General features: G+C 38.5%; 1 protein-coding gene across 2 annotated transcripts in view; it reads left to right on the forward strand.

Moving 5' to 3' along the window:
• SUCO (SUN domain containing ossification factor) overlaps positions 1-15,598 on the forward strand; it is a 40,590-nt gene that overhangs the window by 10,959 nt on the left and 14,033 nt on the right. Inside the window, exons 3-15 of one of the 2 annotated variants that reach the window (XM_042819642.1) lie at positions 1,451-1,552; positions 2,833-2,978; positions 6,020-6,160; positions 6,341-6,488; positions 8,429-8,549; positions 8,766-8,890; positions 9,369-9,436; positions 10,109-10,216; positions 10,731-10,836; positions 13,046-13,066; positions 13,271-13,326; positions 14,316-14,407; positions 15,110-15,175. In XM_042819642.1, the coding sequence (XP_042675576.1) occupies positions 1,451-1,552; positions 2,833-2,978; positions 6,020-6,160; positions 6,341-6,488; positions 8,429-8,549; positions 8,766-8,890; positions 9,369-9,436; positions 10,109-10,216; positions 10,731-10,836; positions 13,046-13,066; positions 13,271-13,326; positions 14,316-14,407; positions 15,110-15,175 (1,300 nt within the window). The remainder of the gene's footprint in view (positions 1-1,450; positions 1,553-2,832; positions 2,979-6,019; positions 6,161-6,340; positions 6,489-8,428; positions 8,550-8,765; positions 8,891-9,368; positions 9,437-10,108; positions 10,217-10,730; positions 10,837-13,045; positions 13,067-13,270; positions 13,327-14,315; positions 14,408-15,109; positions 15,176-15,598) is intronic. The other variant, XM_042819643.1, reaches the window with a different exon arrangement.

A 15,598-nucleotide genomic window follows, 5' to 3' on the forward strand; every position in this document is an offset into this window, starting at 1 on the left:
AAAAAAAAAAAAAAAAGAAACAAAAAAGAAGAAAAGCACACCAAAATGTCTTGAGTGTTCTGCTTGGCTCAAGGAGAGAGCTGTCTGGTTAGGAAAAGTTGTATTTAATGCTGTCTGTTTCTTAAACATTTCAACCTCTAGGGCAGCAGTATTTTATTTGTGTTGTCAACTCATGCATCCAAACAGCATTCAGTCCTATTCTTATAGCTGCCTGAATTTGGCAGGCAAGCTGTGGTTTTAAAGCCATAAGAACATGTAATGTGTGGGTTGTTTGTTTGAAGAAAAAAAGATGTCCTACTCAAGTTCAATGGCTGATGTAATAAACCTGGAAAGATGAAGTGAGCTTTGAGACTGGGAAACTGCTCATGTGTATTTTCCTCTTTTTTTTTTTTTTTTCCAGCATTCTTCCCTTCATTCCATTAACATCACTGCATTATTAAGCAGATTTCTCTGCTTAAAAGCAGAGGAAAGCTCATACGTCATACTGTGCTTATTTTTACTCATTAAGCAAATGTCTCTTGGGTGTATGAGAAGTCTTCGCGTGTGCCTATTGCTTCTAACTGGGCTGCTGGGGACGTCTGGCAAAAATGAGAGTGGCCTTGCAGTTCTTGTTCAGTTTTCCTTAGATCAGTTGTCTTCTTGAGGCACTGATGCTGTTGAATCTTGTGCCCTTTTCTGAGTCTGAACACTGAATGCTTTCAGTACTTGACAGGGATTTTTGATTGCCTTAATAAAACTAGGGGCATGCACATTCTATCAGATGTGTTCATATATTTTAAGGTATTGCTGCAGAAAGGATGTTCTCAGAAATGGCTTGTACATGTTGTGGTCGTCCTCCTTAAAAATACTGTTTCAGAGAGACAAGAAAATTCTTCAGTTCTATAACATGAGGTCTCTGAAACTTTTTTTTCCCCCTCAACTGCACATTTCTTTTTGCTCACTGAATTCCTTATACTTCTTTTTACAGCTGAAGATTTATAGTCCAAAGTTGTTTTGAAAGGTTACAACAATCTTAATCTAGCTTTTCTGATAGGAATACTTTAAGGCAAATGTGCCACGTGTTACTTTGCTGTACTTTTTAATGGTTATCTGTTGCAAGTCCTTGTAGGATTGCATTCCCCTGTTTTGGGCAGTACTAGGAGGGGGAGAATTTGTCAATGCTGTAAACTGTAGCAGAACAACAGATCTGCCTTAGCACACAAACTGGATGGTCTTCAATTCACCTCTGTCAGTTGAACTGAATTGTTTTACTGTGCTGTAGCTCTTGTACTGATGAGCATTTAAACATATGTGGGCAGTGGCTCTGCAGATTCATGTAGTTTAAGTTCTTGACCATGTTTTTGGTAGTTAGATAATATTTTTCAGTTGCTACCAAGGCTAGCTTTTCTTACTATAATAAAAGGCTTTTGTTACTGCATATTTACTGTTGTTTCCCCTGTTAATATTCTAGGGGAAGGAGGCTGGTCCTGGGCTGGAGCCGGAGCATGCAGGTTCAAGTACACAGACCTACTCCACGGAAGAGCTACTTGGTGACTTTATAAAATCTGAACAGGCAAGTCAGTTATTTCATTCACTATTTCCATACAGTCTTCAAATGCTTCTTGCATTTCTTTCTTTCCTTTGGGTTGTCTAAGATCCTTGGAAAACATCTCTCCTTTCACTTGTGAGGTTACAGCCAGCTTAGGTTTCTGTTGCAGGTTAAAACCTGTGAACCAACAAATGTTGCATTTCCCATGTTCATAAATAACTGTAATTTAACATTGTGTGTCCTGACTAAATCTTTCCAAGCTAAATTAAAATCTGGTGTAGTAGGTATGAATGTCTCCAAAATACATATTTAAAAAAAAAAAAAAAAAAAAAAAATCCTTCTCAGAGAAGTCTTTTATGTAGGTCAGACTTGGTGATTGTAGCAGTTGTGCTTAGCTTTGATCTCCTGTGGCTTCTATCAGTTTTATTTCCTTTGTTTAAAACAGAAACACTTTCCAAGGGGTTCCTTCAACTGTATGCACAGTTGATCATAGTAAGTCGGTACTCAGGTGTTCATATTACAAAGCCTGCTGATACCATCTTTTATTGGCTGTATCTTTCTGTCCTGTAGGTTACAAGATAACATAAGTAGAACATACTCCTGAATGTACATTGCATGCTTTAAATGTGTAATGGAGTTGTTTGAACCTTCTCTAGAAGGCTCTTCGTGTGTAGTTGGCCGACTCAGAGCTCCCCTGGTATTGACAGGAGGCTCTTATCTGAAGAGGCTGTGTACTCTTCTAGATCCAGAAGTGCATATTTCGGTAGTCTAACTAGTGCAAGTGCTTACAAAAACTGAAGAACAGTGTAAGTACAACTCAAGATTACTAGGCTCTCAGAAGTAACAAACGATTCCCTTTGCATCTGTTACAACACAGAATAGACTTCTAAATGCATTCCTGACCTCCCTTATTTAAATGGAAAGCCTTCCCGCAATTCAGCTGAGGATGAAAGCAGTTTACATAGATTATACCGTGTTGGAGCATGCAAATAGAACTGCTTGCTCCAGTTGCTGAAATTTCAGGCTTTTTTCTTGTTGCACATGCTTTTCCAATTAATATTTTTGTGCTTTTGTTCTTGTGGACTATGAGAGAATGCTTTAACTGCCCTGATGTAGCCCAGAACGCCAGCTAGGTTTGTGAAAAAAGAACTTGTTTCTGAACTGTCTTGCTGTCTGGTTTTCAGGTTCATTGTTGACAGAAATGTTAACTACTGAACTGTTAATTTTCCTACTATATGTTCTTGTATGAATACATTCTCTATGCAAGTTTAGAAAAACTTAGTTCATCTGCACTGCTTTCACAGGCTGCTGAAGTGAGTGAAACGAGCCAGCCTGAAGCTCAGACTCCACCTTCAGTAGATGTAAATGAAGCTTCATCTAGCACAGTTGCAAGCACTGAAAATAATTCCAGTTCACCTACCTCAGAGATATCTACAGTCTCGCAGCCTGAGTAAGCTTTTCTGTTTTATTGGTTTGATCTTGGACAGAGTGCTACTTGATCTGAGGTTGCTTAAAGGGATTGCTGTTTAGATTTAGTAGGAATGAGGAACTGTTCTTGTCTAGACTGTTGCATGCTGGTTTTTTTGCAGTGCCTTTGTTTATGATGTCATGCTAATAGAATATGCCATCACTTATTTGGTCTCTGGAACACAGTGTGCCTATTTGCTTAAGAGTAACATAGTTGCCATTATCAGTTCTAAGCTGCTGCTTTCAGAGAGGAAAGCATCTCCAGCTACAGAGTCTGTACTATAGGCCTTCATCATCGGGATTCTCAAGTGTCCCAGCTGCTTGAGTGGTGGCCTCTGCGTTCAGTTAAGGAGTAGCTTTGGAGGATTTTGCTCTGTAAGACTTGCAATAGAACAGTCTTAAATAAGTTCAGGTATTAAAAGACCTACAGTAAGATAACAAATTTTAGTTTAAAGACAGCCAAGGTTGTTTGTACTGGTACTTAGTAGTGCAGTGCAGAGCTGCCTTTGCTGCAGACAGGCAGCTCCTTTAGGGCTCCTGGAGGACTTCATTTCCCTACTTTTGTTTCTGTCCTTGCATGCTGTGCAGTGTAATGTGAATGGTAGTTTAGAAACCACATGTACTTACTTCCAGGTGCTTTCACAAAATTCTCCTGGTCTTTTTAAACGTGTGCTAAAGAGAATGTGTTCCTCTGTTTAAAGATGTAGTATTTTAACAGATAAAAATTATCCCACTGAAAATGAAGTAGATTTTTCTTGTTCTCTTTTTTGTGTTAAGGTTTTGTTGGTTTTCTAAATTCTTTTTACCATAGGAGGGCCTGACAATCTTATCTGCTGGCTGTTCTTAGTCAGTTGCTGGTGCTAATGCTGACTCGTGGTCCTTTGTAGAAGTTCTTCTTTGCAAATCTTGGAAAATCAAGCTCCCAAAACTTACAGTTTCCATAAACCAAAGCTGGAATGTAATTCCTGTGTTTCTTTTTATAGCTTTTGTTGTCTTCTATACTGACTTCTGGTGTAACTAGATGCAGGCCATGTGCTTGTCAGGTCTTAGAAAGAGATTCAGGATCTGTGTTTGAAAAAAACACAAACATTAGCTTGGTGTCTCGTAATTGTTGAAAGTAGACTTGTGGAGTACTGGGGTGGTAAACTATGAAGACTCAAATTAGCAAGCAAATGGGTATTGAAACTTGTTTTGAAGCTCCTGATTTATGAGTTCATGCTGTGGGAAGTAGCGCTCTGGTTCTAGGACCAGTAACAGGAAGAGGGGGCAAGATGAGTTTAGGGTACAGATATATTTATAGGTGGGTTGGTTTTTTTTGTTGCTTTCAGATTTCAATTTGGCTTTAAATAGTGATAGGGAGTCTCTTTCCGTGCAGCCTAACTTCAGTATCAAAAGAGGGTGTAATCTGACTTCTTTGTTACACAGGATTTTTAAAAAGGTTCAGTTTCATCTGTTGCCATTAGACATCAGTTGTCTTGTTTTAGATGCTGGTTACTATCAAGTGTTACAAAACATGGCTTCCTTAGGTGTTAGCTTGTCTGATACTGCAGCAGGACTTTTAGCTGCAGAATAATTCAGCTGATTTTACTCCCAACTACTTCATGATAAATCCTTTTTTAGGACAGCATGGCGACTGTAGCTTATCTATGCATACCTAATTTGGGGGAAGCTTATTGAAAAATAATCTGAGCTCCTCTTGTGGCTGTAAGGGGCAGCAGCTGCAGTGCATAGTGAGCTTGGTAATGCTCTTCAGAAGTGATGGTGGGGATGCTAACAACTGAAAGCGCCTGAAGCCGAGGGGATGCTGCAGCTGTTAGCTCATGTTATTTGCCTTCCACCAAAATTACTTAAGGCTGATCAATTACACCCTAATATATGTATATGTGTATATATATATAAATACACACACACACACACACACACACACACACACACATATATGAAAGTTAATCCTTGTTTTGTATTTTATTCAGTTGGTATTGTTGTTCATCCACACGGATCAAGAATATGTGGAGCCTTTTACTGTTGAGAACAGTGGTTAGTTACTAGTGTTAGATGTGGAGCTCATCTGTGTGTCTTGGATGTCTGCAAAACCAAAAAGATTGCCTTTCAAATTGCTGACGTGTTGTTTGTGTTTTTGCAATTCTGTGTTTTGGTTGAAATGTAGGAGGCAGAATAAAGGCTTTTGGTTAGATCTGGTTTATAACCTCCTAGATCAGCATCAAACTCATTCCTGCGCTGGAGAAAGAAGTAAAGTCACAGAAGTTATCAACTGAAAGTTACCATTTGTCCATCTTCCTCTTCGCCCCTCACCCCATCCTTCCTAAGAAGCATGTAGGAAGGCTTTCTTTGCATTTTTGCCTTAACACCTGTCTGATACAGTGTGTTTATTCTTAGTGGGAAATGAGAATTGGAGTAACGGGCAGATTAGTGAGTTCAGACTGTTCATACAGTTAACAGGATTACCTCATTTTTATTGCACTGGTGAGAAAGAAGAAAGCTAATAGGAAAAAAAACAACCTTGCTGGTTGTGCTGCATGCTGTTGTGCCACACCATTCTTTGCATAGATTTAGCCAAGCTCATAGCTGGCTACTGATGTAGTAATGTTATTAGTGGTGGGACTCAGTTTCATATTAAGATTCTCTTTATTGAAAGAAGAAGGTTGCTAGCAGCCAGGGAGGCATGAAGCTCTTAGTTGGTAGCAATGATGGGGAAGTTATCCATTTCAGTGTTCATAATATGTTAAATGAGAAATCTGGAGAAGGAGAAGCTAGCTTCTAGTTCTTCTGCTGGGACCGATGGGCGAAGGAATTCCTTCTTGCTCAGCTGAGAATGCTGTCCCACAAATATGCTCCATTCCCCTTCTGTTTTCTTAATTATTTCTCAAGCTGTTGGTTTTCTTTTTTTTTTTTTTTTTCTTTTTTTTCTTTTAACTTTGGAATATCTTTAGTTTATGTAGTTCATTAGCAGGATTACTTGTTTTATCCAGAAGGGTAAAAAGCATGTTATTTTTTTCCCTTCAGTGCAATAGAAAATACCCGTGCTGATATCCCTGTAGTCAGCTCTATTGAAGCTGAGCAGTCAGAACCTGACTGTGATATTGGTGGGACACTTGAGGCTGACCCTCAGAGTGAGCCTTCCTCTTTTGTCAGTCCACAAGAGAGGTGAGTATTGAAGTAGGTTGTGAGTCTGAATAATTTAATGGTAACTATTTCTTCTGTCCTGGCCTTGCAACGAAGATTTGCATGTGCTTGCTTATCTCCATTTGTGTGTGTGTGTGTTTAATATTGGATATGAGTGAAAGGGTGATCGTTTTGTGTGTTCTAATGCTCTCAAAATTTCAGCCTTGCAGGCCAACATATAGAGAACGTATCATCTTCACATGGCAAGGGAAAGAAGACAAAATCTGAGTTTGAGTCAAAAGTTGAAGCAGCTGAGAAGGGGGCAGATCAAAAATCTGCTCTGAATGCCTCTGAGAACTTAAAAAGGGAGGTAAGCAGTACTGATATCATCCACTCAGCACACGCACAGGAGCATAATGACCTGTTATGGTTATCTATATAACAAATAACCTGTTTGGTTATCAGTGTTAAAGATAAGTGAGCTCTTCTGATTTCCACCGTATAAATTCACAGCTCTTATGTTGTGAGCACTGTCTGCACATCTAGTGGAAGAGCAGAGCAGCGAGGTTGGTGGTTTGTCACAGCTTTATTTTTTCTGAGCTGAGTCTTTTCATATACAAGATTGAGGAATTGAAATCTAATAAAGCTGTCCAGAGCAGAATCCAGAAGAACTGTCCTTCCTGTAATGGATAGCTAAGTTGGGACTTCGTGCAGGATGCTGACTTTCTGTGCATATGTTAAAGGAGAACAAAGAATAGGAGGAGGAATTGTGGTTCAGACCAGGTAAGCCTGTAGAAGTCAGTGTTGGCTTTTGATTGAGGACTGAGTCAGGAAGTTCCTGACTAGCAAGCAGATGGCAGGGGACAAAGATGGCACTTAAAGGACAAATAAAACATTTGATGTGCTTTTATTATTTCCTTATTTGTATCTTATTTGGCACCTGATAGAATTGGGATACTCGGCTAAACAGGACTTTGTGTGACCTGTGTGACTGCTTTTTTGTTCTTACTGCAAGGCACTTTCTAAAGCTTACTGGTTTCATATAGGTAAAGAATGTCCATTGCCACAATAATGCTGTATTTTCCTATTTTAGGATCACATTTAGATTGTCACTGCTGTCTTGAATATTCTTTTTTAATGTGTAGTCTTTCTGAGAATTTTTTCCCAAAGGTATTGAGCAGGGCACATTGTGCCTTTATTATTAATGATGTGCAGACAGCAAGAGTCTTCTAGAAAGCTTACTGTCAGAAAATTAGTGTAAACTTCTAAAATAAGTTCGTTAGCCTTATGTTTTAAGGCTGTGATGTAAATAATTGTCACTTTGGCTTGATGGCATAGCTATGCACAAGCATTATTTATTCAGTTGGTTGGGTTTTTTGACTGACTACTAATTTCCATATAGTGCAAGGAACACCATGTATTTCTGAAATGAAGAAGACAGGGTTTTGGTTCTCTCACTTTAAATTACGTGCACACATATCTGGATATGCCAGCTCTAAAGTTCTGTTGCACTGTGAGTCATGTGAAGAACTCTGTCCTGTTACTCTTTATCTAAGTAGGCGTTTCTTTTTTCTTTTTTGAGGGCTTTCAGCTGTAGAACTTTGTGATGCAGTTCTTGCCTTAAGTGCAGAGAAAATGTCAACCTTCAGAGCTGTCCTTCTGAAAACTGTTCTTCTGTAGCCAATATTTCACAGAGCTCAGTGCTTGAAATGTCTAGCAAAAAGCCTCAGCACATATGGTGATGTGCTAGGAGCGTTCTGCATGAAGGAGAGGTTGAGGCTTCAAATGATAGGTGTAGCCTATGATTCACTTAGAAGGGTCACACAAAAAACACGTTGTTTTGGACTCAGTATTAAATAACAGTTGTCAACTAACACCTAATTCTTCTGTTAATTTTTTGTGGTATTCAGAAACTCCAGAGAACCTCTGGAATTCTGTCATGATCAGCATTTCTGTTTGAAGTTTTCTATTACAGGGGAACATTTTTTCCTTAGGGAGAAAAGCAAAAATCTTGAAGACATAGCAGATGTTTTATTAGGCAGAATGCTTATGTTGTACTCGAAACATATTAGTTCAGCCACAAAAATCATCACTGTCTCAATCCAAGTCTATAATTCTGGGAGGAAACCATTGCATGTTTATTTGGCTCATGAGCATACCTTGGCACTGAGTTTTCAACATGAGTTCAGATGATGGATTTGCTTTTGACTTGATGTATATTATAAAGTTTGCTTTTGTTTCAATGTTTGTATTGGAAAAGTATTTACAATCTGTGGCATGTTCTTTGTTTTTTTTTTTCCCCCCTTTCAGAAAGACTATAAGAAAACAGGAGAAATTGACCCTACATCTGTCATAACTCCGAAGGACCCTGGAGACATTCCGACATTTGATGAGTGGAAGAAGAAAGTCATGGAGGTAGAGAAAGAAAAGAGTAAGTTCAGGGTTTGTTTTCTTTAAATACAGACCACTTTAATATTAAATTTGAGTAGTGAAACTGTCTGAATTCAGAATGCACCCAAAAAGTTTTCTTTCCTACTAAAATGATGAGTGGTAGCATTCATTATGTGGAAGCCTTAAGCAGCAGTTTGCTGAAAGGGAAGGCAGTTATTGTGTGAGCATGATAGTACTGACATCTTCTTGTTCCTAGGTCAGTCAATGCACCCTTCTGCTGCTGGTGGACAGCATTCCACAAAAAAGGTCCAGAAAAATAGAAATAACTATGCCTCTGTGGAGTGTGGTGCCAAAATTCTGGCAGCCAACCCAGAGGCAAAGGTAAGCATTCACCAGTTATTATTGTGCATCTCTCTTGAGTTTGCTTACTCTCATGCAAGTAGTAGTGCAAAATACAGTTATATAAAAGTGAACACTGGTTTCTGAAGTAATCTTTTATTTTTTGAGTTTATGGTCTATTCTTATAAACCCAAAGATCACCATAAAATACGGTCTGTATGTCTTAAACAACAGGGATTACTGTAGAGAAGAGTTTCTTTGGAAATATTTGGAAGAGGGAGCAGAGTCTGCTCAGTGTAGAAACTGAATGAGACTGTGTTAGCTCACCATAGTAAAGAAGCTGTGATTGCACAAAACCAGCATGGTGTTCTGTCTCCTGTATATTAGCATGCTTTGAATGTTATGAAGCCCAGTATTAATCTATAGAAGTAATATTAAATTCATTGCTGGGAAGAGGAGGAAAAATCCTTGGTGTTGTCATTGTCTACTTGAAATACTTATTGTCCTCTTCTTTATACAGAGCACTTCAGCTATTTTGATGGAAAACATGGACCTTTACATGTTAAATCCATGCAGCACAAAAATCTGGTAGGTTGCTGAAGTTTGCTTGTATGCAAAGAATAATTCTAGTTTCTTATCGTGTTGGGAGTGTGTGCACTGTGGAACTGACTGGATCTTGGTGTGTTTCTGCCTTTGAAGAACATGTAAGGAGATTTAACTGATTTAGCAGAGGACACTTAGTTGTGTCCCCACAGAATTGTCTCTGCTATTGAGTAGTATGACTAAGGAGGTAACTTTATTCACTTCAGCATGTGTAGCTTTGACATAATTAACATCTTTCAAAAGAAGAGCAGTGTTCAAGTAAAGATCTTGATTTTTTTTTTTCCCCAGCTTTCCAATATTTGTAGGACTTTGTTAAAATTTACCATATATAAACAACTAGGCTGTCAGATGTGACTTACTTAATGGTTTCTATCCATAGTTTTCAGTTCTGTGATGTATTGGCTTTGAACACAAAGTGGATGAAGCTCTTCTAGCTGCAGGTGCTACCTGGAGTTACTAAGTTAGACACACATGTAAATTTCACTGGAGTGTCACTAGTGATTGTTGAAGGGAGCAAGAATTGACACCTCCTAATTCTGCAGCGTTTCTGTGGTGTTTCTTTATAGCCAAGGAAGGATCCAGCAACAAAGTAAAGGGCTGAGGAGTGCAATTGGACAGGTGAAGTGCTTTTATTAATGTTTCCTTTTTGTCTTCAAGGTTTGTTATTGAGCTTTGTGAACCAGTCCAAGTGAAGCAGCTTGACATCGCAAATCATGAGTTATTCTCTTCCACTCCTAAAGACTTTCTGGTGTCCATTAGCGACAGGTATGTTAACAGAACTAGCTCTGCTTAATGAAGAATTAAATAATTGCTAAACAGATGGCTTCAGTGTATGGCTTCAACAGCATGTCTTCAATTTTGCAAATAGAAATGCGTTGTGAAATGACTTGATTTTTTATTTTGTATATGATCATTTAATAGCTTCCCGTGCCTTCCATCCCCCCAGGCTCACTGTGTTTTGTTCTTTTTCCTTTTCTGTCTTGTTTCAGTCTCCCTCAAAATTTTACTGGCTGAATTTCAATAGGGTTTCCTCCTGTAAGGATTTAAACACAGAATGAAGTATGTGAAGAGGTACTTCTGACTTTTCTGTGGTGACCAGAACCTTATCTTGCAATGCTTCTTTGCATTAAAAAGCATAACACAGCTCCCATCAAACTTCAGAAGTACTTTATTTCTTGTGCAAAAAAAAAAAAAAAAAAAGTTTTGGAAAGCTTAAGGCTGTAAACAGTGTGTCCTGGAGTTTTGCATGTCTTTATCTGACTGTATTGTTTTTTTCCAGGTATCCAACAAACAAGTGGATTAAACTGGGTACTTTCCATGCTAGAGATGAGAGGAATGTCCAGAGCTTTCCTCTGGATGAGCAGATGTATGCCAAATATGTTAAGGTAACTGAATGCTGCCAAAGCATTTATGCTTCTCGGGAAATCACGTGTTGATCTTACCTTCTGTACCAGCATCCAGAGACGTGTGTTATCAAAGCACATTTCACCATTATCTGCACTAGTTTTGTTAGTGGCCCTAAGGGCCACATGTTAAACCCTTATGGCACAGTCACAAGTGTGTTGTCTTCCTCAAATAGTAACTGAGTGTGTGCTGGAAAGTACCTGTTACCTTGTGTCTGAGAGCTTGTAATTGCTATATGAAGTAAGAAAAGTCCAGGCAATGTTCTGTTTCACTTGACCTAACAGCATATTCTGAATATATGATTAAAATTATCAATCCGTTTTGTCTTTTGGCTGTACCTGCATGTGTGCATATGTGTGTATGCTCCCTGAAGCACAGATTAGAATGTGTGTATTTCCTGGTACTTTTGTGCTGTGTTATACTATGCAGTTTTAAGGAATCTGAAAGAATAAACATTTAAATTCTGCTTCTCATCAGTAGGCACGCAGAGCAGCTTTGCAGTCAGGCAGTTGTAACTACTGCTCATGTGAATTGTTTAGGCTTGCTGCTACTCAAGCTAAATAAATCATAAATCCAGATTTTCTTGACATTACTGTAACAGAAGTTTGTTTTTATCTGACCTTGTATGTGAGCACAGAGGTAAAATTTCATTCCAAATACTGCTTCACTTAGAACATCTTCACTGTGTAAAGCCCATAATGATACAGTTTCATGATGCATTCAGGTACTTGCTAAAGTAAGCATTGGTACAGCACACAACTGAGTCCCAAAGGTGAGACTGTAGTCTGGTAAAGTAATAGAATCTGTTCCCTTCCTGTGTTAGTGGGGCAGTTAGCAGAACTGAAGCAGAAAGCAGCTGCTGCCCCATGGTAGCTGCTGAAGTTGGGTTTGTCCTGTTGGTAAATGCAATGCGGAAATCTTTCCGTGATCTCTGCCCGATCAAATAGCTTGCAGCAAGCTGTTTTTATTCAGAGGATTCAGCCAGAATAAAATGCCATGAGTAATGTGGTACTTGGGTAGGGTTAAAAGCTTTAGTGAAAATACTGGGATGTGACGAGGCTGTAATTCAAACAGAATACAGGCTGAGGGCCTAAAATCCACCCTGTAATGTAATGTAAAATGATGCTTGGAGGAAATAAAAATTGAATTGTGCTACTGACTTAAGATTTGTGCTCTCTTCAAGAGGTAGCTGGGAATTATAGTTATCTGTTGGACTTCTATATGTAGAAAATCTGCATGAATCAGACAAAGGTTTCATGTATTTTTAATTCTGCTTTCTGGCTGAATTAATGCCTTAAGGTAGCTAGAACCTTCCTTGTCCCTGAAGTTCCAGAGTTAGCAGTAGATGCTTCAGCACTTAATCCTCTGGAGGGCACAGTGTTTTGCCTTGATTCACATAGCATGGCAACGCTTAGAAAGGATTGTTATTGTGATGTTTGTATTTCATAGCATGAAATAGAAGTGAGTTTTAAGTGTGCTTGATCTACAGCAGAAGAAGAGTCCAGAAATTATCAGAATGTTTGATTTTGATTTTATTTTTTGAATTGGCTTAATGCAAGTATGAATTTTTTTTTGTAGGAGTGCTTTCATGGAACTGTTATCTTGATCTCGCATGTAAATTAGTACAGCTCTTATTGGGAGCATCTACATAGTGTCGTAATAAATGCATTGTACATTTCTAAATTGAATTGAGACTAAATACCAGTGTGTAGCCACATTCTCCCTAGGGATAAATTGGATGAAGCTTTGAAATAAGGTGCTCTGTGCATCATCTTCCACTACCTTCCATAAATTGTTGAATTTGAAGCAGTAGCAGAGTGTAGAATGCATGCTCTGATGGATTTTTTTATGAGTCACTTTCTGTAATCTATGCTCTGTAAGAGAAAAAGCTACATAGTGAACTTAACTCACTTCACTGCTCTGTCTGGCATCAGAAAAATGGAATAACTTGACAGATTTCATTAATAAAACGTTTGTGTTGCATGTTACCTCCTATCTGCAAGGTGTGAAGACTAAATCTTGCTACTTAGGGCAGATAAAGTAGTATTGCAGCTTCATCCTTCATTACTTGTCTTAGGCATTATCGAACTGAATTAAAAACAGTAAAGCTCTGTAGTTGCCTATGGCATGTGTTCAGCCTTTGTACTGACATCCTTTTTTTTTTTTTTCTTTTCCTTTCTCTTGCTTCAGATGTTCATCAAGTACATAAAGGTTAGCAACCTCTTCTTTTGGAATGCTGAATGCATAGGGCTTGGGGTGTTCTCTGCTGCGGCTCGGCACGTTAATGCATGGCAAGAATAAAGCTTTTGGCCTTTTCTGTTGTGGGCAATCTACAAATCCCCTGTAAACAAAGCTACCCTAAATGGACTCCGTGGGGTCTTTGGTCTTTTATTTGAAGTTCCTTTCATTCTTTAGGTGGAGCTGATATCACACTTTGGATCAGAACATTTTTGTCCCTTAAGTCTTATAAGGTAATGTCTTCAGTGTTTCGCTTTCTACCTCTTTGCAGTGAGAATTAGTGCACTCTAGCAAAGCTGAGAAACAAATTCTGGTTTTCAGTGCACTTTAGCTAGCCAGAAATACTGCAAATTAAAGTAATTGCCTAAGTTGGCCTGCTACATAGTGTGCTGCTTCACGTGTGTTTAAAGAAGCCTTGAATCTTTTCATTCAATTTCCCCTCTCCATGAGGATTATTTGCAGGGAGGGTGGAGAGCAGGAGCACAAGCAGCCTCAGAGCAGGGTGTGAATGTTTCCATGCTGACTAAGCAAAGCAAAGCACAAGTGGCACATTAAAAAGGGCAGGTGTGGTGAGTGCTGCTGAGAAGCTGCTGCGTTGCATGGCACCCCAGGTGTGTACTGCTGACTGTAGTCAGTCATACCTGAAGCACCTAAATCAGAACAACTCTATCTGTAGCTCACAGAATAATCACATCTGTGCTGTTCCTGAAAGCTGCTTTTAGTTCTTCTGTTAAAGCTGTGCCTGGATTTGAACCTGAGAAACTGGCGTCCTAAACAAAATATTTTTATCAAGTAATAGTGCTGTGTTTAAAAACTGTGTTTATTTAAGTTGATTTCAGCAGAGTAGGTAAAGAATATAGCACAAAAAATCAAGTAGTTAGGAGGATGTTCTTAAAGTTTGTTGAAGGTAAAGCTGGAGAGATGTTCTTGTCTTGAGGTCCCCATAAGCTCTTACCTCTAGATAGAAGTTCAAGTTAATTCCAAATCTCCTTGGAATTACTGGAGTTAGAAATTTTTTGTTTTTGTGTAGCATTGAAACGTGCAACAAACTGGATAGAAGTCTGATAAATATATTTGTTTCTAAATGAAGGCAGCTATTGCTTATCTGATGTGTTTGTCACACATCATGTGACGTTAATGTTGTTTATGTAATTGTCTGTCCACCATGTCAAGTAATGGCTAATAGAATAATGCTTGTTTTTATTTCTAAAACTGTTCATAGGGTATTTGGTACTAGCATGGTTGAGGAGTATGAAGAAATAGCTGATTCTCAGTATCAGTCTGAACGACAGGAACTCTTTGATGAAGATTATGGTAGGCAAATAACTTTTTGTTTTTTTCTTTTTTTTTTAAGCCATTCAAGCATGCCTTCTGCAAGTCTGACTTAAAAGGATTTGACAGTTAAATCTGCTTTCAGTCTTGTTTGACATCATTTAAGTATTTCTGGGTTTACCCAAGCATCATTTTAAACTGTTGTAACTGTTTTGGAGGATTGCTTTCAAACACTGATAATAAGCCTTTTTTTTGGCAGGCTAGGCAACAATATCTTCATATGCTATCAGCTGCAAAAGATAACTGTGATCATCAAAGTAGCTCACACAAAGAACTTGATTCATAGTGACCATAGCCTTTTTCCTGGGGTGGTTGGCTCCATTGGTGCCCCTAACAATTGGGGAGGGTTTAGATTGACTGGCAGGCTTTGTAAAAGATGTACACAAACATTTCCCCCTTGTTGTCCAGCCCTCGTGAGGAGGAGGGTGGAAACCCTGTGTAAGCACAGTGAGCTGTTGGCTGCGTGTTTCTGAATGCAGGGAATCTGAGGATTGAACTGTGAATCTCCCTGTATTTCTAATTGCATTGAGCTTGTGATTTCAGTGTGCCATCTCTGTATGTATTTCTGTAGCTGAATTTTTGCACTGTCAAACGAACAGCATTGAATGGAAATGTTACAACTTGAGGTTTATTTTCATTGTTCATGACATTTTATTTAATAGTAATGTGTTCTTTTTTACATAGATTATCCATTGGATTACAATACAGGGGAAGAAAAATCTTCAAAAAATCTCCTTGGTTCTGCTACAAGTAAGTATGACTGACTAGATAAAGCTGTGCTGAAATAAAATGAGCTGTTTCTCAGTGGGAGGGCGTTTCCACCTGCAACATCTATGACTTTCTCTGTGATTTTTCTGCTGAAACCATTTGTTGTGATTCCTATTTAATGACATAGGAGTAAATTGTAGCAGTTACAAGCTGGGTTATCATTCTCAAAATTTTCTACAGGTCCAGCTTTTTTTTTTTTTTTTTTTTAGATTTTCTTTTCAGAAACATTATTTTCTGTTCATAAGGATACTTAAAACACTTAAAACACTCTGAGTTTTACATGGGGCTGTAAACAACCGGTATTAACATGCAGTCACACCTTAATTATTCAAAACTTGGAAATCCATGCATAATTAAGGTGCCTTTTTGGAGGCAGTATAAAGATTTAGTTCACAGCCTGAACAG

The sequence above is a fragment of the Centrocercus urophasianus genome, unplaced genomic scaffold, assembly GCF_019232065.1.
Source record: "Centrocercus urophasianus isolate 14NV4802_14NV808 unplaced genomic scaffold, USGS_Curo_1.0 seq_18, whole genome shotgun sequence".
In the NCBI taxonomy this organism is placed as follows: domain Eukaryota; kingdom Metazoa; phylum Chordata; class Aves; order Galliformes; family Phasianidae; genus Centrocercus; species Centrocercus urophasianus.